Raw genomic sequence first — 22,343 nt, forward strand, 5'->3', positions numbered from 1 at the left:
ACGAAGGGAGTAATATATTTCTGAACTTTTACATTTCAAGTAATTTTATATGTTTTTTAATTTGTTTGGACTAAAAGGCCCATAAAAACATAGAGGGAATTTTGGTACATTTTAACATTTTAAATAAATAAATATTGGATACTTTATTCACCCTATAAAAATTAGACACTTTTATAACAACACAATTTAATATTAATAAAGTAAAAATAAAATAAAAAGAAAATATTGTTAATTAAAAATAGACCGTATCTAATTAGTGAGAAGAAAGTTACTTATAGTATAAATGGACTATTTTTATGGGACAAACTTTAAAAAAACAATGTCATGTAAATATCTTAACAAGTACCCATATATAATAATATATGTACAATCTTGATTTTATTAATAGGGATATGATCATCGTTCATGATTTAACGCTTGACTACGTATTGACTTGGAATGTCACATAAGTCTTGTAATTATGGATGAAAGAAACCGTGATAAGTCAAAATGTGGAATAGTTGGCGCCGCAAAGGATTGTGAAAAGATCGTTTGATAAGTCGATGAAAGAATTCAATAAATTGAAATTCAAGAGAATTCAAGAGAAACAAAATTCAAAAAATATAATAGCAAAATTAGTGTTAATTTCGTACAACATAATGGGGTCTTTTGTATGCACTAGTTTTAAGATTAAGAGGAAAATAAACTACTGGGATATAAACTTGAAAGTAAATCCTAATTAAGTATAAGGAAAGATAATTAATATCTTTTTATCTACTTATTCTACTATCTAGGAAACAAATAAATACATTTTTTTTTTGCTTAGTATCGGAGTCTCATAAAATTAAAAAATAATAAGACTCATAATTCTCTTGGGCCCGTTTCTTCGCAGATCAATACTCTAGTCTTCAATCATTAGTCCACTTGCATGTGTAATTAAATTAATGTGTCTTGGACTGCTTAATCATTCATCTTCAACGGGCCTCTTGCATAATTCTTGATTCTGACATATCTTGAACTAATTTTAATTCAATTTATCCTTTAATTTCTTGGCTCGACTTATAGTGACTGGTCCAACAAGCATTGTAATTTGCAATCCTTGAGTTGCATCAAATAGTAATAGAACGAATTACGAAAATTGTCTCTGGATAATGTAGGATACATATTTGCAGTATTTTTTGAAAATAAATTTCACCAGAGGTAAGTGGACACTATTTTAATTCGTTTGAGGTATTTTTTTCACTTATTCTTACTCATTTTGACCTTTCCAGCCTCGAGGGCACTGTTGATCTTTTACTTTTGAGAGAGAATAAAAAAGAGAAGTTGAGAAGTTAAAACATACTATCACCAAATACATTCATTACCTTCGCATATTATTAATTCGACATGTTGGATAAAATAAACTTTGCAAAAAGTTGATAAATGTGCATACCCATTAAATGAGCTAGTGGCGGCAAAAAGAAAAAGGTCAAAGTGCATTTGAGTCTTAAAAAGACAAAATGCGAAAAGGAAAAAGTGGCAAAAGGTGAAATCTTGATTTTGTACTATGAGTATATATTTTAGGAGAAAATGGTATGCTACATATCTTACGTGAGCTTCTAATGCGGCATGCCTCTCAACACATATTTTGGGGCTCACACATCTCAAAATAAACTTTTACATCTTAGAAGAAGAGAAGAACATGAGTATTCATCTCAAGATTGAAGACAAAGCTCTCACCTGATTCCATGAGTCGTTTAATTTTTAAACAATATCTTTGAATATTTCTACGGATTTTGTTACGAACATGAGTAGCCAATTTTCTTTTGTAGATTTCTTTGTGAAAATGCTATGATTTTGAATTGTTTATCCAATTGATTCTTCCTTGCATGCTCTTATAGTTGTTTGATTTATCGCCGTGCTTTTCTCATTCAAATTGATTAGTTTCTTATGAATGTTGTAGAGTTAATTATATTAACTTGGAGTTGGGATAATTTACACTTCAATAAATAGAACTCGAGAGAGTTGATGTTTTATGTGAGTTCTTTGGGTCTTTAAATCTTTTGGGAGTCAGATATGTTAGGTGTTAAAGGATACTATGATATCAACATCTAATCTACGAATTCTTACCTCAGAAGGGGGTTTAATCTAGATAACTGACTTAGCAACCATAAATACACTAAAAGTAATGAGATCGATTGTGTAATAGCTTATTGTTGTGCATTGGATTCTAGAAATTTGCATTCATTCCATATCACTTTGTCATATTTTCTTGTTCTTGTTTTATTTACAGTTTTTTTTATTTTTAAGTTAATTTCATCGAAGTAGTAGTTTTAAAACTAAAACCCAATTAAATTTCAATATAATGGTTCATGGTAGTTAAGTTGACACATAAGAGGCTTTTTGGTATGATGGAATGACATAAGGAGAAAATGAAATGGAGATGAGAATGGAATAAAGATGGGAATGGAATGGGGTGAATGTAAGGAATACAAATGGAATGGAATTGTGTAGTGTGGTGTGTGCAATGTGTGTAGTGTGTGGAGTGAGTGTGTATAGTGTGTGTAGTGTGTTGCAATGTTTGTAGTGTGGATTTTTATTAATAATTAAAAATTCTAAATTTTTAATTTTATTATAAAATTTTAAAATTATAAATTTGAGTGATATTAAATTTAAATATAATATAATACTACTATGTTTTATAATTAAAATAAAAAATAAAAGGAAAAGGAAAAATAGAATGGAATGACCATTCTTTAGCTAAATGGAATGAATGACTACTCCCATGTGGAATGGAATGGTGATTCCAAACGAAATGGTGATTTATAAGGAAGAAAAATACTAAGCAAAGGAATGGAATGGATGTAGGAATGTCATTCTATTCCTTCATTCCATTCCACCATACCAAGAAGCCTCTTAGGCCATGTTTGGTTGGCGGGAAAGTAAAGTTGGCAAGGAAAATGATTCCTGGGAAAATGAATCCCGGGAATATGATTCCTAGTAACTTTACTTTCTTGTGTTTGGACAATATCAAGATTTTAAATTTATATTTAATTTAAACATTAAACTAAAAATATACTTATTATTTTTTTATTTATAAAAAAAATAATATTGTAAAATTTTTAATAATTTTTTAATTATAAATAATAATAATTATTATATTATTATATTTATTATTACGATGGATTGTTTAAGTATGGGTTATCCATCATAATATATGCTAATATAATTATAATGTAGTTACATGGAGTATTTTACTCATTTATTATAATAATAAATATAATAATTATTATATTATAATTATAATATTTACAGATATTATAATTGAATATATTTTATAAATTAAAATTGCACTATGACTTTATTGAATAATTATTAACTTATAAAATATAATAATTATTATTTATTATATAATTTATATTATATAATTATATTTTAATTATTAATTATTAATAAATTATTAATTACTATTATGAATTATTATAAAATATAGTTATAATTATGATAATTTTAATTATAGTTATTTATTATAGAAATTAAGTATGATTTATAATTTTAAAATATTTTAATTAATAATAATAATAATTTTAATACTAAAAATATACTATATTGCTTAAATATGTGAGAATCCTAAAAATGGGAAAAAGAATACCTAAGAAAAGTTAGGATTCAGAATCCTGGAAAGTTGTATTAACTTTCCTTGTTCTCGGATTCTGATTACTTTCCCAGTTTGATTAAAAACCGAAACAAACACAGGAATTTAAAATTTAAGGAATTTAAGGAATCGTATCCCAGTTTGTGGGGATATGATTCTTTTACTTGCCATTATTGTTTTAGAGTACACTTGCGGGATAGCTTTAGTAGTAAAATAAAAGTGAGTCACATAATCGAGGCAAACTTTGATCTTTATGAATTTTGTGAAATTAAATATTTCATAATATTTATTAATATATTGGAGTCAAATTAATTATTAAATGAAAACAAAAACATGGGTTGAACGAGAATGTTGTGTGCATAAATAGCTCAAATAACATATGTAGCGCATCATTTTTTTGAATAAAAATAAATTTAAATTTGAAGGCCACGTTATGGAGGATTTGAAAGTCGAACTTTAGACCAAAATACATTAACCTCTCTACCGCTTGACCAACTCATACACATTACACACTGTGTATAGCATATCATTTTTTGTATTTTAGGTATCCAATTTATTTGAAATGTGCGAATATATCAAAATTCTCTTCACGGTTTGGACAACATTATAGCCCATTTTTCTAAAAGGTCCAAAAATACCTATATAGCTATATGTATTTTTGCCCATGTTGATAACCATTCTATCTATAGTAGGGTTTGACCATGGTTGGGGGTTGTTCAGTGCTCAAATCCGCCAAAGCCTTTCCTACTTTTCTTTTTATCGCCTTAGTCTCCATCAGACGTATTTAAGTGATGGGAGCCGACAACGCATCGGGGTGTAACAGCCTCCAGTTTGACTCTACTGCATATAAACCTAAAGCATGTTCAAGAAAAATTGACAAATTGAGAAAATATATTTTTCTTTTATCTGTTGAGGAAGAAGGTAGTAGGAGTAAATCTTTTTAAAAAGTTAGAAGATTCCAAATTGAAAAAGATACTATAAAAATAACTATCAAATTAAAGGGTTACAAAAATAACTATCAAATTAAAGGGTAATTCAAAATGAGAAGTGTAATATCTTCTCAAATATATTTTCTATCAAAGAATATATTTTAATAAAGAAAAAGTAAATTTGCCAGTTATTTCGAAGATTTTTAACTTTCCAAATTATTTTATGAGATGATAAACACTCTAATAATATTAATGATTATATTAATTTTCATCCAAATTAAAATATCCTTCAACCAATCAAACACTACCATTTTCGCTAAAGAAGAGGGCAAACGAATGAATAATTGAATCCATAAAAATTTAGAAACAAAAAGGTCAAAGATCGCATTAACGAAAACAGCGTATTTGGGTGAATTCTATTCTCTCCGGCGAAGGTCAGTTTCTGCGCCGCCGGCGCCTCTACCTCTCTCGCTCTCCGGTAGGTTTCTGTCGCACGAATTACTTATTTTCCTCTGAATCTTGTATTGCAGTTCGATCTTTCGCGACCCGATCCGAACAGAAGGGGGAAACACTGATTGAAAAAAATGGTGAGAGGATTGCTCGGGAAACTAGCTGGCCGCTCTCTATCCGTCGCCGGAAAATGGCAGCAGCAACAGCTGCGCCGCCTCAACATACACGAATACCAGGTATACCCCTCTCTCTCTCGAACACAGATAGCCTCACACTCCTTTGCACAGACCTGTCAATTTACTACGAGGCTTATTCAACGTTTCTAGCGATCTGTTTCTAGTTGTTTTGGTCATTCAATTTGTTTATGTATGAATCAAATTTTTGATCCGAACCTTGCATTTCTGATTGACGTGAAAGCCCTAAGGTAGAAATGAGCCAAACCTTTAATCATTTTTGGGGCTCTTTCAAACATTGAATTTGTGGTTACGTGTCTAAGAAACGTGGTGTAATTATGTCAGGGAGCTGAGCTGATGGGAAAGCATGGTATCAATGTCCCAAAAGGTGTGGCTGTTGGATCAGTTGATGAACTCAGGAAGGCACTGCGGGAAGTATTTCCTAATGAAAGCGAGGTAGTGACACGGATCTTTCTCAGGTCTTTAATTCATTGGGAATGTAATAGTGATTGAATTGTAGAGGTAAATCTCGGGGTTGTAGGTGGTCGTGAAGGCTCAAATCCTTGCTGGTGGCCGAGGACTTGGAACCTTTAAAAATGGTTTTCAAGGGGGAGTGCATATAGTAAAGGCTGACAAGGCTGAGGATGTAGCTGGTATGATATGAAATAATTTCCCTTTTTATGGAAGTCATATAAGCAATGTATTGTATTTGCATACAAATTTGAATATCTTCTAAGTCACTCCCCATCTCTGTTCTTGTAATTGTAAAGGATGAGTGCAAAAATTGTGCCATGAATTAAAAAACATAGTTCTGGTTGCTGCATCGCAGATTCACAAAGATGTTCCGGTTTTTCCATTCGCGCCATGTCATTTCCCCTGCCTCTTTCTTTTCCCTCCTGCGAGAAACCGTGTTGTTGGAAATTGGTTAATTACGTGTTAATTTAACAGTTCGTGACTCATTGAAGTCAAGGCACACCATGATGCCCCTGTATTTCAACATAGTCTTAGTTCGCATCATTCTAAAGGAACTGGGGAGGCATATGTTTAATTCTGAGAAAATACTGATCTGGGAAATTGTTGTGGGGTCCTTTAAAATAACTACTGTAACAAGTTATATTTTTGTTGTTTCAGGTAAAATGCTTGGACAGATGCTTGTCACTAAGCAATCCGGACCTGAAGGAAAAATTGTCAGCAAGGTTTGAGACATCAATTGTGTACTTCCATATCCATAATGAAAATAAACATATATGTGGTCTTGCAAGTGGGATGAAATCCATAAATATTCTTTCAGTAGTACTCCCTCCGTCCCCGATTAAGAGTCACACTTGCATTTCTGCACTCGTTTTGTAAAAATAATAATAAATAGTTAAAGTCGATAAATAGTAAAATAAGATAGAGAATAAGGCAGAGAAGAGTCTTCTTTACATTATTCTCTATCTTATTTTACCATTTTTCCACTTTAACTATTTATTATCATTTTTACAAAACGAGTGTAGAAATGCAAGTGTGACTCTTAATCGGGGACGGAGGGAGTATTATTTATTCTTGTTGAGAGGCATTTCTGATTCCCTTCGGCTTTTTAAGATTTTTTTCTGCATGTCACATTGTCACTAATCAATTCTTGTAAAGGATCTTGATATTCATTTCTAATTTGGCAGTATTTTGTATTATCTGGTCATATTTTTTTTATGTAATTAGTGTTTGTTAAGAACACAGAAAATTAATTGTTATGAAACTTCTGGAAATTGAGACAATGTTGGATCTTTCTCGGCCTTCATATCCATTTCTCGTCAAATACTTTCTTGTGTTTGAGAGTATTCAGAAATATCATTACATTTCATTATGCTCAATTATTTGGAGCAAGTATATATGGTCTCGTGAAAGGCGATTGAATTTTCTCATCTATTTGGCAGGTGTATTTGGCTCAGAAGTTATCCCTCATCAACGAGATGTACTTTGCCATAACTCTTGATCGTATAACTGCTGGTCCAGTAAGTGCATATATTTAACTATTTATCTCAGCATTATTGAATTATCTGTCTACCATCCAATTTGCTTTAGTAATTCAATTGTAAGTGGTTTAGTTACTGTGTACAGTGGAAGGAAGAAATGGTTCTTACTTTCCCTAAACAATTTTGTGGACTCTATTTTGCTTAGTATCCCTAAATAGAAAATAAGAATAAACCATAAGTCTATGTATTGGTTGTATATCAAATGTATTTATCCCTGCTTGATTAACATGCAAAATTTGGTAAACTATCTATATATATTGAGGCCAGTGTACGTATCTAACTATCTATATCTTGCAGATTATTATTTCCTGTAAAAAGGGAGGAACCAGTATCGAAGATCTTGCAGAAAAACATCCGGAACTGATTGTAAAGGTTAGTCTCTCTTCCGTGTATCCATCTGGTACTTTAATTGCACATATTGGATGTGGATCCTCCCTTTGAATTGATAATTTGAATATTCTATGCTATAGGTACCTATTAATGTTTTCACAGGAATCACTGATGAGGATGCTGCAAAGGTAGTGGATGGTTTATCCCCGACGGTAGCTGATCGAAATGCTTCAATTGAACAAGTGAAAAAGCTCTATGAACTTTTTTGCAAGTGTGATTGCACCTTATTAGAGGTAACCAACATGATTTTGCTTTATCTTGGAATTATTTTCTTAGATGTTCCAGAACTGCTTGTACTAGCTCAGTATAAAATCCCTCATGACCTCATTTTATCGAAAATTTCTTCAACAGGTCAACCCAATTGCTGAGACTTCCGATAACCAGTTAGTAGCTGCTGATGCAAAATTAAATTTTGATGATAATGCTGCTTATCGCCAGAAAGAGATATTTGCTCTTCGAGATCCAACTCAAGAAGATCCTCGTGAGGTAATCTAGTCAAGGGAGCTGTTTACACTTAATTGGTGGTCTCTATTAATTACTCTTTGTCATTGCTTTTGAATTTTCAGGTTGCTGCAGCTAAAGCTGATTTGAATTACATTGGTTTAGATGGAGAAATTGGTTGCATGGTGAATGGTGCTGGTTTGGCCATGGCCACAATGGATATTATTAAGCTGCATGGAGGAACACCTGCTAATTTTCTTGATGTTGGAGGAAATGCTTCAGAAAACCAGGTTATGATATTTCATTAGATTTCAGATGCTGCAAAGTTTTTCCTTAAGATCATTGCATGCATGTGAGACCTGATATTTAGCATCTGGGTCTGCAAATTTCAAGAGTAGTTTCATATTTTGGAGGATGCAACACCCGATGGATATTTCCCTCCTTTTTCCTACCCAGGGATTGGGTTATATGATTCTCACTACTTCAGTTAAATTTGTTCAACAGGTTGTGGAAGCTTTTAAAATTTTGACCTCAGATGACAAAGTGAAGGCAATTCTTGTGAATATTTTTGGAGGAATTATGAAGTGTGACGTAATAGCCAGTGGAATTGTGAATGCTGCCAAACAGGTAAAAGATACACAGATTGGAATTTTCCTAGGTGTAATGGCTGCCTTTTATTCTTTCTCACATCTTCCCTCACCTCTGTCTGTGTGCGTGTCTGCTGTCTTTCCCTCCTCTGTATTTTTTTCGCTACTATTCCGGAATAATTTCCTCACCGATCCAAACTTTACGCTTAATCCATTACCATTGCATAATCTCGAATAAATTACCAATATATTAAGGCAAAAAAATACAAAGCCTGACATGATCCGATATCTACAGCAAGGATGGGATGCTCTTCCAGAATTCCAAAGCCTAAGCACTTTTATACATATATAAAACACCCAGTGCTCTGAATCTAAGGACTCAATCCTCTCAAATTCCATGAGTAACAAATCAATGGAGTTAGAGATAGTTGTGCCAAGGGAGACCTTCCTGGAAACCTGTCAAATTTGCATCTTTAGTCCTGTTAGAGGATTTGAAATATTGTAGAAATTGGCTGATTTGGCCTAAAATGGGCCAAAAATATGATAATTCCCTGATAGGGAAAAGATACAGTTCTCCCATATTGATGGGAGCATGTTCAGTTCTAACTGTTCTTTTCGGGCTACTGTTATAGGTTCAACTGAAGGTACCTGTTGTTGTTCGTCTTGAAGGCACAAATGTGGACCAAGGAAAGAGAATTTTGAAGGTGAATTTGAAACACATCTCTCATTGAAAACTTGAGTTGCTAAATAATGTGATTTATATCACTAAGATTCTATAATTTACAGGAAAGTGGAATGACTTTGATTACTGCTGAAGATTTAGATGATGCAGCTGAGAAAGCAGTGAAAGCTTCAGCAAAGTGAGAACATGTTGTCTAGTTTGAGTATAATCTGTTCTTTACCAATTCATTGTCTCCATATAAGCAGTGACTATCTGTGAAATCCTAGCTTCTCCATCGGTCTGTGGAGAACTTTCATAATCTGTTTTATTTAACGGATTTTCTAGCCTCGTAAGAGTTTTTGTACTACCAAGAGCTTACGGTGATTTTGTCTGGTTTTATTCATCTTCAATAATAGAACAATGATTTGGATATCAGCAGTGCACCCTAAATATGTCTATCTTAGTCTTATAATCATCATGGAGATCACAAGAAGGTATGAATGTGACTTATCTGATTGAGCCTATTTGCACCTCGAGCTTGATAATAACGTTAAAAGGTTGAGCCTATTGTCAAAATTTTGAGCTTGACTCTGTTTGACTTGTCTATGATGCAAATGATTAATACTCCCTCTATCCCAAATTAATGATTATACTATTATTTTTTCCATTATGGTTTGGTGAGCTTCATTTTTCACTAATAATACTTGAACTATTTTTTTTCTCGATTTTTTCTTTTTTTATTAATTTTGCAAATGGTTGTGATTGTGATTTATTGATGTTATAATGAACACGTTGAAAAACTGAAAACTAAATACTATAAAAAACTAACATAACAGCAAAACCAATCTACATTTAATAATGAAGTGTTTCATTCAAAATTTGAACAAGCCAATTTGATTAAGTCGATTCTTTTTCTTAAACTGATCGTTAGCATTGGCGTGTTTCCCTTTCATAGAATAAGAAAGGGCTAATTTACCTTTATTCAAGTGAGAATTTTGCCATAGCTTGACTGTCTCAATGTAGAGTAAGCCCTTGCAAAATATAAATTCTTAATTTTACATGTTTAAAATGAAAGAAAGGGGTGGGATCACGTGATGTCGGCCAATCCCACCATAGTCCCACGGATACTTTAAACTTTTGTTATAGTTGGAGGTTCGAAATGCCATCGACCCCACAAGCAACGCCTCTACTCCAACCTTTTATCGAATTTGAAATGCATAAGTTGTGCTGAAGTGAAGAAGCAAATAGGTCAACCCAAGAACTTGGGCAAGTTTCGAAAATGCAAATTTATTGTAAAGAATATGGTGAAGTTTCGTAAACACAAATTCATTGTAAATAAAACTGAATATTTTTTAAGATATGAATCCACATATTAATTAACTAATGCGTAGTATAGAATATGATCCCACTTGAAATGTATACAAAAAAATATTAGAGTAAAGGTCAATTGTTTTGGTTCGAAACATCTGATACGAATTTGTTCCAAAATATTCAATTTTCGAAAAACTAGGCGCAAATTAGATTTTTTTTGTTAATGAAAACCAAATGAATTTGTGACAATACATTTCTTAAAAAAACCTCATTCCTTGGTATGAAAATAGGATATGTGGTAGAAAAATAGAAGATTGGCCAATAATAAATGAAAATGTTGACGAAGTAGTCCTTTTTTGAACGGTTGTATAAAAAAACTAACGGTTAATGCTAATTGCACAGTGGCATGACCGTTAGTTTTTTTATGGGACCATAATAAAGGACTACTCCGATAAAGATTTCATTTGTTATGGACCTGTTTTTCGAAAAGTGAATATTTTAGATCAAATTCGTATTTTGGTCATATGTTTAGGACCAAAATTAACATTTACTCTAAATATCTACATTAATTCGTCATTGGTTCAAATCAAATAGATCAATTATAATGAAATGGAATTGATGGATTATGAAGATAATATATTTCTTTAAAAATTTAAAGAAAAGGTAAAATACAGTCACCAAAACTTATTAAACATAATACTTTTTATATGCAATTGCATGTACATTTTGTGTAAATATTATTAAAATGGTAAAACTAATTAACTAATTATACGCCGTGCATCTTTTATGAGTATATTCTTATAGCGGTACACACATTTTATTCATGTTAGTAGTGTATATTTTTTGTTTCTTATAAGACCATAATATAAATGTTACTCTATTTATATAATTTAAAAAATCATTATCACCCCCGTTGTCTAGCCTCATTATATCACATATACTACATAGTTCGAGCATTGGTAATGTTTGAGTGGACTGCTTCGTTAGTCTCTTACTTTTGGGCTCGTGATACCATATCGTAACACCCCGACTTTTTCTACCTTTTTAATTGTTCTTAAAAGAACGTCGTTTGTGCACCTGGAAATTTTTTTCGCCTTTGTTCCTTTTGTCGAGAGAAAGATTTTACTTTTCGTGCCAAACACTTATTCTTTCCTAGCCCAATTTGAAACCCAGTTATTATGAGTCCAAAATATATTCTTATTCTTTCTTTTAAAGCCCAATTTTGGAGGAGCCTATTTATTCAGTTAGAATTTAGAGTAAAGGTCAAATGTGGTCCCTAACATATGGTTGTTTTATCAATTTGGTCCTTAACATTATCTTTTTGATTATTTGGTCCCTTACAAATAAACTCGGATCCGAATCGGTCCTCACTTAACAGAACCGTCCAAAACTAACGGTCAATGACATCTAATCAGTTTTTGACCAAAATTAACTATTTTAATTAATATTTTTAATTATATCAAAAAAATAAAAAAATAGATCCGGCGACTCCTCCTCCGCTCTCGCGAGATCGACTTCGAGAATCCGCCGTCGTGGGAGGATTCTCAGGGGAATCAGTCGCCGCCGAATTACAAGGTCAAGTTCATGTGCAGCTACGGCGGGAAGATCCACCCGCGCCCTCACGATAACCAACTCTCGTACATCGGAGGCGAGACGAAGATCCTCACCGTGGATTGCAACATCAAATTCGGCTCTCTGCTCCCCAAGCTCACCGCACTCTGCAATTGCGAGAGCATCTCGTTCAAGTACCAGCTCCCGGGGAAGATCTCGACGCGTTGATTTCCGTCACGAATGACGACGATCTGGAGCACATGATGCACGAGTATGAGCGGTTGTACCGGATATCGCCGAAGCCGACGCGCCTGAGGATTTTCATTTTTCCGACGCTGAATCAGAGCTTGAGCTCGTCGACTAGGAGCTTCGGCTCCGATGATGTTAAATCGGAGAAGGAGGCGTTGAATTCTGCGCCGATTGTCACTGCGCAGCCGCCGCCTGGTAACGCCAATTTCATGTTTGGATTTGAGAAAGCGAATGCAATGGCGCCGCAACCACCAATTCAGCAACAGATGATGGGGAGAGCTCCGGAGATGGAGGATCCGGTGTTCCTTCAAGCACACGATGAGCGGTCAATTGCGATGGCTCCGATCCAGAAGCAGATTCAGGATCTGCAGCCAGTGGCGGAGCCAGAATATTAGCGATGGGGGGTCCAAACTACCATTAAAATTTCTTGAGTGTGTTCAGTGCTAACGACGCGGAAACGTGAGCAATATAAAAGGCCACGCGTGAAAAACGAATAATGAGAAAATTAATTGCTGAATAGATTTTTTAGAGCATAGCACATATTTACTAATATTATATGAAATATTGTCATATTTATTAGAACAAAGAGTTGTTTTCTATTATAGAACTACTAAAAAGCTAAAAAATCTTACTTAAAAAAAAGTAGAAATAAATAAAATGCTAAAACCAAATAATGCTAAGTAAGAGTTCAAACCAACCAAGATAATGAAAAACTAAGTACCAACTATTAAATAAAAAACAACATAGCTGCAAAATTAAATTTACTAGTATTATATTATACTATACGACTATTTATAATCATAAGTTAAATTATTAAAACAAAATTACTAGTATTATTAATAAATAAAGCATAAATGAACAAAACTAGAAGAAATAGTGACCCAAATACCAAAATGCTACCAGATGGAATTGAACTCAACATCACACGGTGAAGAGGCAGATTCAGAACCAACTGTGCAATCATTCCATATTCTAAATATTGCATATATGTAGTATATATAGTACTCCCTCTGTCTCGCTTAAAATGACACGTTTTCCTTTTTAGTTTGTCTCAACTAAGATGACACATTTCCTTTTTTGGTAACATTCTCTCTCCAATTAATACACTCAATAATTTTTTCTCACTCCTATTAAAATATTCATCTTTCCTTATCTCTCTACTTTAATACTTACACCCACCTTCTCTCTCTCCAATTAAACACTTTAACCAATTACTCCTAAAATCCCGTGCCGGCTAAGCAATGTGTCATCTTAGCCGGGACGGAGGGAGTAGTTATTAAAATGGGTGAGGGGCCCAAGGGCTCCCCTGCCCCATCGTGCCTCCGCCCCTGTCTGCAGCGGCTGACGCTGGAGGAGAAGCAACAAGGAGTCTACCAAAGAAATAGCGACGATAATCTCTCCGGCGTCTACCATTTTAATTAATGTTTTTATTTTAAATAACGTTGACAGTGTTATATAAACAGTTCTGTTAAGTGAGAACCGATTCGGATCCGAGTTTATTTGTGAGGGACCAAATAATCAAAAAGATAATGTTAAGGACCAAATTGATAAAACGGTCATATGTTAGGGACCACATTTGGCCTTTACTCTAAAATTTATTAACCAACACAAAAATTTCTGTTCCACAAAATCCGATCGAATGATTCCATCAAATCAGTTTTACATATATATCTCCCCCTATGATTCCATGCTTCTAAATCACACGATATTCACAATCAATTCCAAGAAAAATATAACAATATTTCTTTTATTTTCTTCATCCTTTGCATTGCAAGAATAGATTCAAAAATTTATATGATTCAACTTCAAACCTATTTAAATGTAGCGGATAACAGCGGGGCTCGCAAATTGATGTGTATTCGAATCACAGGAGCTAGTAATAGCCGATATGCTCATATTGGTGACGTTATTATTGTTGTGATCAAAGAAGCCGTACCAAATATGCCGCTAGAAAAATCAGAAGTAGTTAGGGCTGTAATTGTTCGTACCTGTAATGAACTTAAACGTGACAGCAGTATGATAATACGATATGATGACAATGCTGCAGAGAGTTAGAAATTTAGAGAAAGAGAGAGGGAGTCTAATGTGAATCCTCTAAATTGAAGACTCATGAATTTGCCCCGGACTTATTCTTGTAGATAAACCAACAACTAAACAAGATAAACCAAGAAATGGAACAAGAAAAAAGGATAAAAGGATAGATGATGGATTAGTGTTATGATTTAGGTGAAGAACAAGAAAGAAATCCCAAATGCACTTTCACATATAAACACCTAATGGCTCCACAAACTAGCAACACAAGAACTAGCAAGCATACCTTTACAATCAACCTTAGCCCGGCAAAAGATCGAATGCAACCCGAAGGAATTTGATAAGTCTTCAAAAGATGAAGAAGGTGAGCTCTCAAATATGGAGAAGTTGTCTCTTACAAATATTCAAAAGCTGATTGAAATGAACCCTAACAAGAGTATTTATACTAGGAGTTAAAAAGAAGCAAAACAAAACAAGTCTTGGTCAAAAAGTCATATTTCGGGCAAAACACCCGACCGGGTGTTTCCCACGGCTCATTTCACCCGCCCGGGTGAAGTCTCTGGACAAAAACTGATTTCTCGGCAAAAAAACCCGACCGGGTGTTTTTGGGTTGGCAAAACACCCGCCCGCGTGTTTCTTTCTGCATTGCGCGGCTTTCTTAAAACGATAATAACTCTCTCATCCGAACTCCGTTTGGGGCGTGTGAGGTACCCACGCGAAGCTATTTTGACGATAAAGACAATGATGGTCTTGGAAGAGCATTTGGACACCATCTTGATAGGTATATTGATGTTTGAAGCGGACCCCAGCTCCGGTGTGGTTCATTGGATGCCTTTGTTTGTTCTATTGGTTTGGCACTTCCCGGATTCACATCAGAGTCGAGAGGGAGAGGGAGGTCGACGGTGGCGCGAGTTGGAGGTTGCAGGCAACGACGGTAGAATTGGTTGAGAGAGAGAGAGAGAGTGCGGCTGCGATGTACGGTTGTGATGGTGGTGGGGCAGCGAAGAGAGGGTTTAACGAGGATTCTTTTCTGTGAAGTTGAGCGAGGGAGAGACAGCGTTAGCTGCCGGAATCTTCGGTGGTCTCGTTAATACCAGATTTTAGACGGCGGCAACTCAGTCTTGCACCAACGGCGGTTTGACGAAGATGACTGATTTTAGGTGATGCGAAGAGAGAGATGGCAGGACTACGGAGGCGTAGTGGAGCTGAGCAACGGAGGCGATTGTTTTGAACTGCGAAACTGCCCCGATTGGGCAGGAGATCGACGACGCTGGTCGAGAGAGAGATGAAGGGGATAGACGGAGGCGGAGCTGAGCTTGTCGAGCTCACCTCCGATGAATAGAACGGTGGCAGCGGTGGCGCCGAGTTTTGCCGGAGAGGAGTTTTAGAACGGGAAAGAGGGAGATGGAGATGGCGATGGCGTGAGCAGGAGAGGGGTGGGAGTCGGATTATTTTGTTCCTAAGTAAATTTTAGAAGAAAGGTTATGACGTGAAGCTAGGAAGAAGATAGTGAGGGTGAAGAAAAGAAATTGGTCCTACTACCTTGTTTTGGGATTAAATTTTCGGTATTGAGCTAAATGGAGTTAAATAAGAAGAGAGGAAAGGACGTGCTGATTTAAGGGCTTCATCACGCACATTTTCCGAGAACAGAAAGGATTTCAAGTATAGAAAATTAATGAACGAGGTGAGGTGAGATTTCCTTTTAAATAAGGGATATGCCCCAAGTATATTTTTATGTGCTTAAATTTAAATATATTGTGTCATGCCGTATTTTATTTTTAAGGATGTGCCTATCTGATCGCCCTAGTGGGAAGTAAGTCCCTACTAGAAATTATGAGTTTAATCGAATTCGGGTTTGTCTAGAGAGTGAGTCCATATTCAAGCTAGTGTACATAGAGGGGATCGTGCACTATGTGGCCACGTTCTCGTTTCACATTTGAGGTTCAGATACGGTGCGAAGAGAGAAAAATGGCCATACTTTTGAGTGAGAAAATGTTTTGGTGACTTGGTCTTTTGTAAAACCCCGAGTTCACTTTTAAAATGCTGACACAATATTTTATGAAAATTATTTTGGCACGTGTTCACTGGGTACATCAAGTACTCAGCCCTGCATATGTTTTAAAAATGTGCAGGTTGAGCTGTGACGAATGCGGTGGGTGTTAAGCAAGACCGTTGAAGAAATTTAAGTGTTCAAAATGTGTCATGTCTTCACACGTGGCATATTCCTTCTCTCGAATGCTTCCGCTGAGTAGTTGTCTTTCTTTCGAGTTCTTGTATTGCCGAGATAATATTCTTTTTGAGTTCTTGTATTGTTGAGATACCCTGAGTTTATTCGAGCTATTCCCATTTATTTTGAGCTATGGTTGAGTATTCGTTGTTTTTCCCTTTCTTTCCCGCTTCTTTAACCCACCCCCAATCGCGATCAACCGTGTTTTCTATCCTTAGAAAGGGCGTGACAGATATACTTCTAATAAAAAATAGTCCCAAATAATCTTAACGTTTAATATAATCACGAATGTAGTGTTTTTAGCCACTTTTCAGACAAAAATACTGAATGCTTGAAGGACATTTTTAGCAATCCCTAAATTCACTGATTAATTAATTCTATCACATTTTTGTCATTAACTTCTTATGTGATTTCCTAATAAGTTTTGGTACTTCATATGTGATTAAAGTTTTGTCATTATTTGCAAAGAAAAAATCTTCTCATATCTCATGTAGGGAATCCATTGAGAAACAACAAAAAATATGGAAAATTGAAGTTTTTTTAGCAATAAAATCTGAATCAATAATACACAGAATAAAAAATATTTCACATTTATTTAAATGATACAATATTTATTTTCTTGAAAACATTGACATTTAAAATATTATTTCATTATATATCATCGAACTAATATATTACTCTAAGTCTAACTTTAAGACGATTTTTATGATTGATATTTCATTGAGAATTGCAATTTAGCTCAAACTGAAATTTTCAACATAATATGAACATTCAGTCTTCAGATATAAATTTGCATAGTTTCTTGTCATTCATTATAAACTGAAACATGATTAATATTCTGAAAATATTCAAACAGGTGATATTAGCTATTTAGTCATTGGAATTTTTTTATTAATAATAGTATTTGAAATTAAGAGAATGTAAATTTTCAAATTAATACTGCAAAATTATGATATTTTCATAATAAATAAAATTTATTCGTAAATCAAGGTAAAAAATAAAGAAAAATTAGGGGAAATAGAAACACGGAAAAATACTAGCAAATGAGTTTTATAAGGAAGAAAGAGCCTCATTTTTTTTCATATTAATTAATGCAGATAATGATAAATTTGTATTATAAAAAAAATAGAGAGTGTAAATAATGACAAAATTTTAATTACGTATGAAGTATCAGAACTTATTAGGAAATTACATAAGAAGTTGCTGACAAAAATGCGGTAGAAATCATATGTGACAATATCATAGAGTGACAAAAATGCCCTTATAGGGCTTGAGGCCTGAGTGTGTTTTAATCCAAAAAAACATCATTCGTGATTATATAAACCGATTGGATTATCTGGAGCTATTTTTTTTGTCAGGAGTATGTTGTGTCACAAGTTCAAATGTTAGAAACTAATAAGGCATTTCACTCGTAATGTTTTAACCTCATAGTTTTATATTTTATTAAAAAAAGTTGATGTACGAATTACAAAATTTAATATTGGTTCTTGATCTTTGAATAATATAATACAACTATTATATGAAGAAAAGAAGCATGCTTGTAGCATATAAAAAAAATTATACAGAAGCTTATTCCAATTATTCTACTAGGAAATTTGTTTACAATGGGAACTCATATTTCTCTTTTGAAATATTCTCTTTGTTGCATTTCATGATGAGAAGATTTTGTCAGAGTCCCCCTTTTTCAGTTTAGGTTACCTTTTCTTAATGTATACTGTATGATTCTTTTTCTTAAGAGTATATTGGTATCTTTACAAAAAAAATAGTAGCTAGAACTTGATTATTTTTCCTTTCCTACAGCATATAGTCTAGACTTGTATATTCCCTCTTTTCCATAAATTGTAAATCATAACATTTAACTTATTGTATATATGCAACAAAGGAAGCTGATGATACTAATTTCACCTCAGAAATCCCCTTATTGAGCCCATTCATTAAAGAATCATGCATACAAATTGTGAGAAGCAACTAATATAATTAATCAGAGCTTAGACTGAGGGAATGTGCTAATCTTGAGGCAATGCAGTAAGCAGTAGATTGAATAGTGATCATTGGATTCACACCAACTGCAGTTGGCAACACACTTCCATCACACACAAATAGTCCCTTTGCCTCCCAGCACTCTCCGTTTTCGTCTACTGCTCCGTCCTCCTCCTTCCCTCCCATCCGGCAGCTGCTCATCTGATGCGCCGAGCAGTACACTGTCCACTGCTCTGACCTCGACATAGGCCCCCCCGGTGCTGTCACTGAGTCCAGAAACTCCCCCACACCCTCCTCGTCTTTGCATCTCATTTTCTGCCCATCGCTTCTGAATGTGCCCACTTCTGCAGCCCCTGCAGCAATCAGGATTCTCAGAGCTCTCCTCAGCCCTGTTTTGAGGTTCTCTTTGTCGATTTCGCTAAGCCTGTATCTTATATGCCCTTGTTTGATCACACTACCCGAGCCTACGTCTCTGGGCAATGCAAATAGAACAGCTGTTCGGGCGTATCTTGTCATCCTCTCTTTCATGTCATGCCTCGAAACCCAAGGGAACAACGACGCAAATGAAGCAGGTCCAATTGATGCAGCTTCCACTATGGCTCGGGAGCTTGACTCTTCTTCGTCTCGTACCTTATGGATGGAGGTGATGATACCGCCTTCGAAGCTCTTACCCTTGAGTTCCACTTGAGACTCGGGGAAGTATCCCCACACGAAGGAGACGGGGTGGAGATGCAGATTCCGACCAATGTTCTTGTTCTCCAACCCGCTAGCTACCAACAATGGCGGTGTGAGGAGAGAACCGCAAGCAGAAACTGTAGCCCGTGCCTCAATACGAAACTTCCTCCCAATGTTCTTGTTTTTAGCAGTTGCTATGACTCCAATGCATCTCTTCCCAGATTTTTCGCTACTGTCCCTCACCAGCACGAACGTGTCTGCTTTGCAGCCGGTTAGGATTACTGCCCCGTTGTTGACAGCATCAACGAGCCACGTCGATTCAGTTCCCTTTTTATCTCCTCTTCTGCAGCCATAACAGCAAGAACCACAGTAATGATCTGCTGAAGAGTTTCTTGGCACGGGCTCGACTTTTAGGCCGAGATTCTCACAACCCGTCCTCAGCACTTGATTTTGGAACCCTTCTTCTGTGCAAGATTCTGTCACACCGATCCTCTCACACACACGATCCATGGCAGATCGATATTCGTGGCTGTTAAAGAGAGGAATCTGGTTTTCATTCGACCATTCTTTGAGTAAATCATCAGGAGTTCTGATGCAAGCCGACCAATTTATAGACGAACCACCACCAACCGCTGTTCCCGCCATGACCAGTATTTTCCCATCTTCGGTAGTCAACATTCCACCAGATTCGTACAACTCAGACAACGAAGGCCCTTCGAGGCCTGAATAATCCTCCGGCACAAAGTAGTGACCTTTCTCAAGGACGATGACTTTCTGGCCCGACTTGGCAAGGACCGCTGCAGCAACACCGCCCCCACTACCCGATCCAACAATCACCACATCACATTTTATCTTTAACAAGTTCTCTTCTAGGTCCTCCACGACACCTATGCCTTTCCGGATAAGGGATTCCTTCAGTGACGCCTCATCTAGATTCACGGTGTCGACAATCCCCTCAGCAAGTGGTCTTCCCTTTTCGTGTTTTATCCGTCTCTCAACAGCCTCTACCTCGTATCCAATTGCTTTCCAAGCAGGGTTGTTTGAATTTTCATCAGTCTGCAGCACAACATAGAAAGAATATCAATGCTCTTGACGAAAACATACATTATAACAACCTGAAAACAACAGAGACGGAGAGAGCAAGCAGAAAGATCGTTTACCAACGAGAAGAAGACGAAGAGTGTGATGATCTTTAGCAACACGAAAGATATCCTGAGCGGCAGCAGAAGAGTCTCAGCTGACCATCTTTGAAGGATGGCTTCTCTCTTCTTCAACGACAACTCGGAAAAACTGTGCACAAATGGAAACTTCCAATCCAAACAAACCCACCCACACAGCAAGAATGTTCCCACTCTGCTTGATAAACACTTCAACACTAAACTCACTATTAACAATCCCTTAGGCAGGCCCCTCTTCACCATTAGCTCAGCCACCTATTTTGAATTGCAAATTATCAAAGCTCAAAACAGAACATTTGGGAATTAAAAAATTTTATGTCTCTGAAGATTATAGTAGTTAGTAGTACTTTAATATTGCATCTCCCTCAAAGTTGCTCAAAATTACAATTCTTTTATGTGACTCACAAACTAGAAACCAACTACCCTTTGAATAATAAATTGAACACACCTACTTTAATAGCTCTAACTGATCTCATTGATGGCTTAGATCAACCAAGATTCTGGAATCTAGCCAACACCACACCACACAGATTCCCAATATCTACCCTTTTTCACACACTCATACCAAAGTTTGCTGCTTTTTTTTTCTAATCACATAAAAATAGCTTTTTGGATTCTAGAACTCGAAATACAGTCAACGCAGCCCCACCTTGAAATTGAATCAAATTAATGTTACATCAATACTAAATGATAGGCTAAGATTTGCTAGAAATAGTAGTAAACAAAGGGAAAAGAGTATACCTGATCAGAGATGAAGAGAGGGTTTGTTAAGTCGTGAATATTAGCATCATCAGCGAGAGGAGGAATGAGGGCCTGACAAATGGCTGCCAATGATTGGATTTGAGATGGTGAGAAGCCATGGTTGTAGTTCTTCTTGATTCCTCCTTTCAACAATGGATGAGGCTCTTCTTCTTTCATCACTCCCTCTCTCTCTCCTCTATCTCTCCCCTCTATTTATATTTATATTTATATTTTTATCTTATCATACCTGATACCCCAATCAAAATTCCTAAAATTTCATTGGGAAAATCTATTAGGATTTACATTTTTTTTCTTTTCATACAGCGATCATTATCTGATGTACTTATTTAATATTTTAATATTTTTGTATATAGTGAAATGGTGTTTTATTACTACATGGTATGCAGAAAACAAAAATACAATTAATTTCATTTACATTCTTCTTCTTACATCTATTATGTGTTTTCTGTTTTTCTTTTAACTCGTTGTGCGGCGCAACGCCCTTATTTTCTCCGAGAACAGTAACATAGTACTTCCTTCTCTTCTGAAAATTTGAACATTTAATTTAGCACATATTGTAATATATAATCGGTATATTAGAAAAGAGAGGGATTAGTGTTGGAGAGTGAATTTGTGTACTACCCCATTTCTATCATAAAAATATGTGCACTTTTTATTTTCGTCCGTCCCACAAAAATATGTATATTCCAATTTTAAAAATTATACTCCCTCCGTCCCAGTTTTATAGTCACATTTTGCTATAAAAGTCCGTCCCACATTTAGAGACATTTAGAATTTTCCATATTTGTTCACAAAAATCACACCCAAATGCCATTATCTACATTAAAATAAACCAAAACAAAAATAAAAAAACCAAAAAGTCAAAAGGGACCCACCTTCAACCATCTCACTTCATTTATTACACACTCCACCATCTCACTTCATTTATTAGACACTCCACCTCTCACTTCATTAATTACACATTCCACCAATTTTTTAAAACCCGTGCCATAACTAAATGTGACTATAAATGTGGGACGGAGGGAGTATTAATTAAATAATGTAGGCCCAATGACACTACTTTAATTAACAATCCTCCCTTCTCTTACTTTACCATATCATTCTTCTCATTTCTCTTACTTTA

The 22,343-nt window shown here is 35.2% G+C and overlaps 2 protein-coding genes and 1 pseudogene across 2 annotated transcripts; 2 read left to right on the plus strand and 1 right to left on the minus strand.

Moving 5' to 3' along the window:
* Positions 1-4,823: 4,823 nt before the first annotated feature.
* LOC125202298 (succinate--CoA ligase [ADP-forming] subunit beta, mitochondrial-like) lies at positions 4,824-9,688 on the plus strand. The gene is made up of 13 exons (XM_048100677.2): positions 4,824-4,976; positions 5,073-5,228; positions 5,511-5,621; positions 5,707-5,818; positions 6,297-6,361; positions 7,079-7,156; positions 7,475-7,549; positions 7,648-7,800; positions 7,919-8,053; positions 8,134-8,298; positions 8,513-8,635; positions 9,228-9,299; positions 9,382-9,688. Exons 2-13 carry the CDS (start codon positions 5,127-5,129, stop codon positions 9,457-9,459), a joined length of 1,269 nt encoding a protein of 422 aa, XP_047956634.1. The 5' UTR covers positions 4,824-4,976; positions 5,073-5,126; the 3' UTR covers positions 9,460-9,688.
* A 1,285-nt stretch (positions 9,689-10,973) lies between these two features.
* LOC125197319 (RAF-like serine/threonine-protein kinase PRAF) lies at positions 10,974-12,762 on the plus strand (annotated as a pseudogene).
* Positions 12,763-18,524: 5,762 nt separating this feature from the next.
* On the minus strand, positions 18,525-21,398 carry LOC125200725 (long-chain-alcohol oxidase FAO2-like). Its single transcript, XM_048098467.2, has 3 exons — positions 21,200-21,398; positions 20,441-20,713; positions 18,525-20,336 (listed from the first exon to the last, which is right to left on the minus strand). Exons 1-3 carry the CDS (start codon positions 21,374-21,376, stop codon positions 18,603-18,605), a joined length of 2,184 nt encoding a protein of 727 aa, XP_047954424.1. The 5' UTR covers positions 21,377-21,398; the 3' UTR covers positions 18,525-18,602.
* Between the last annotated feature and the right edge of the window lie 945 nt (positions 21,399-22,343).

The sequence above is a fragment of the Salvia hispanica genome, chromosome 2, assembly GCF_029641045.1.
Source record: "Salvia hispanica isolate PSC_SH4W2 chromosome 2, Shi_PSC_v1, whole genome shotgun sequence".
Lineage (NCBI taxonomy): Eukaryota > Viridiplantae > Streptophyta > Magnoliopsida > Lamiales > Lamiaceae > Salvia > Salvia hispanica.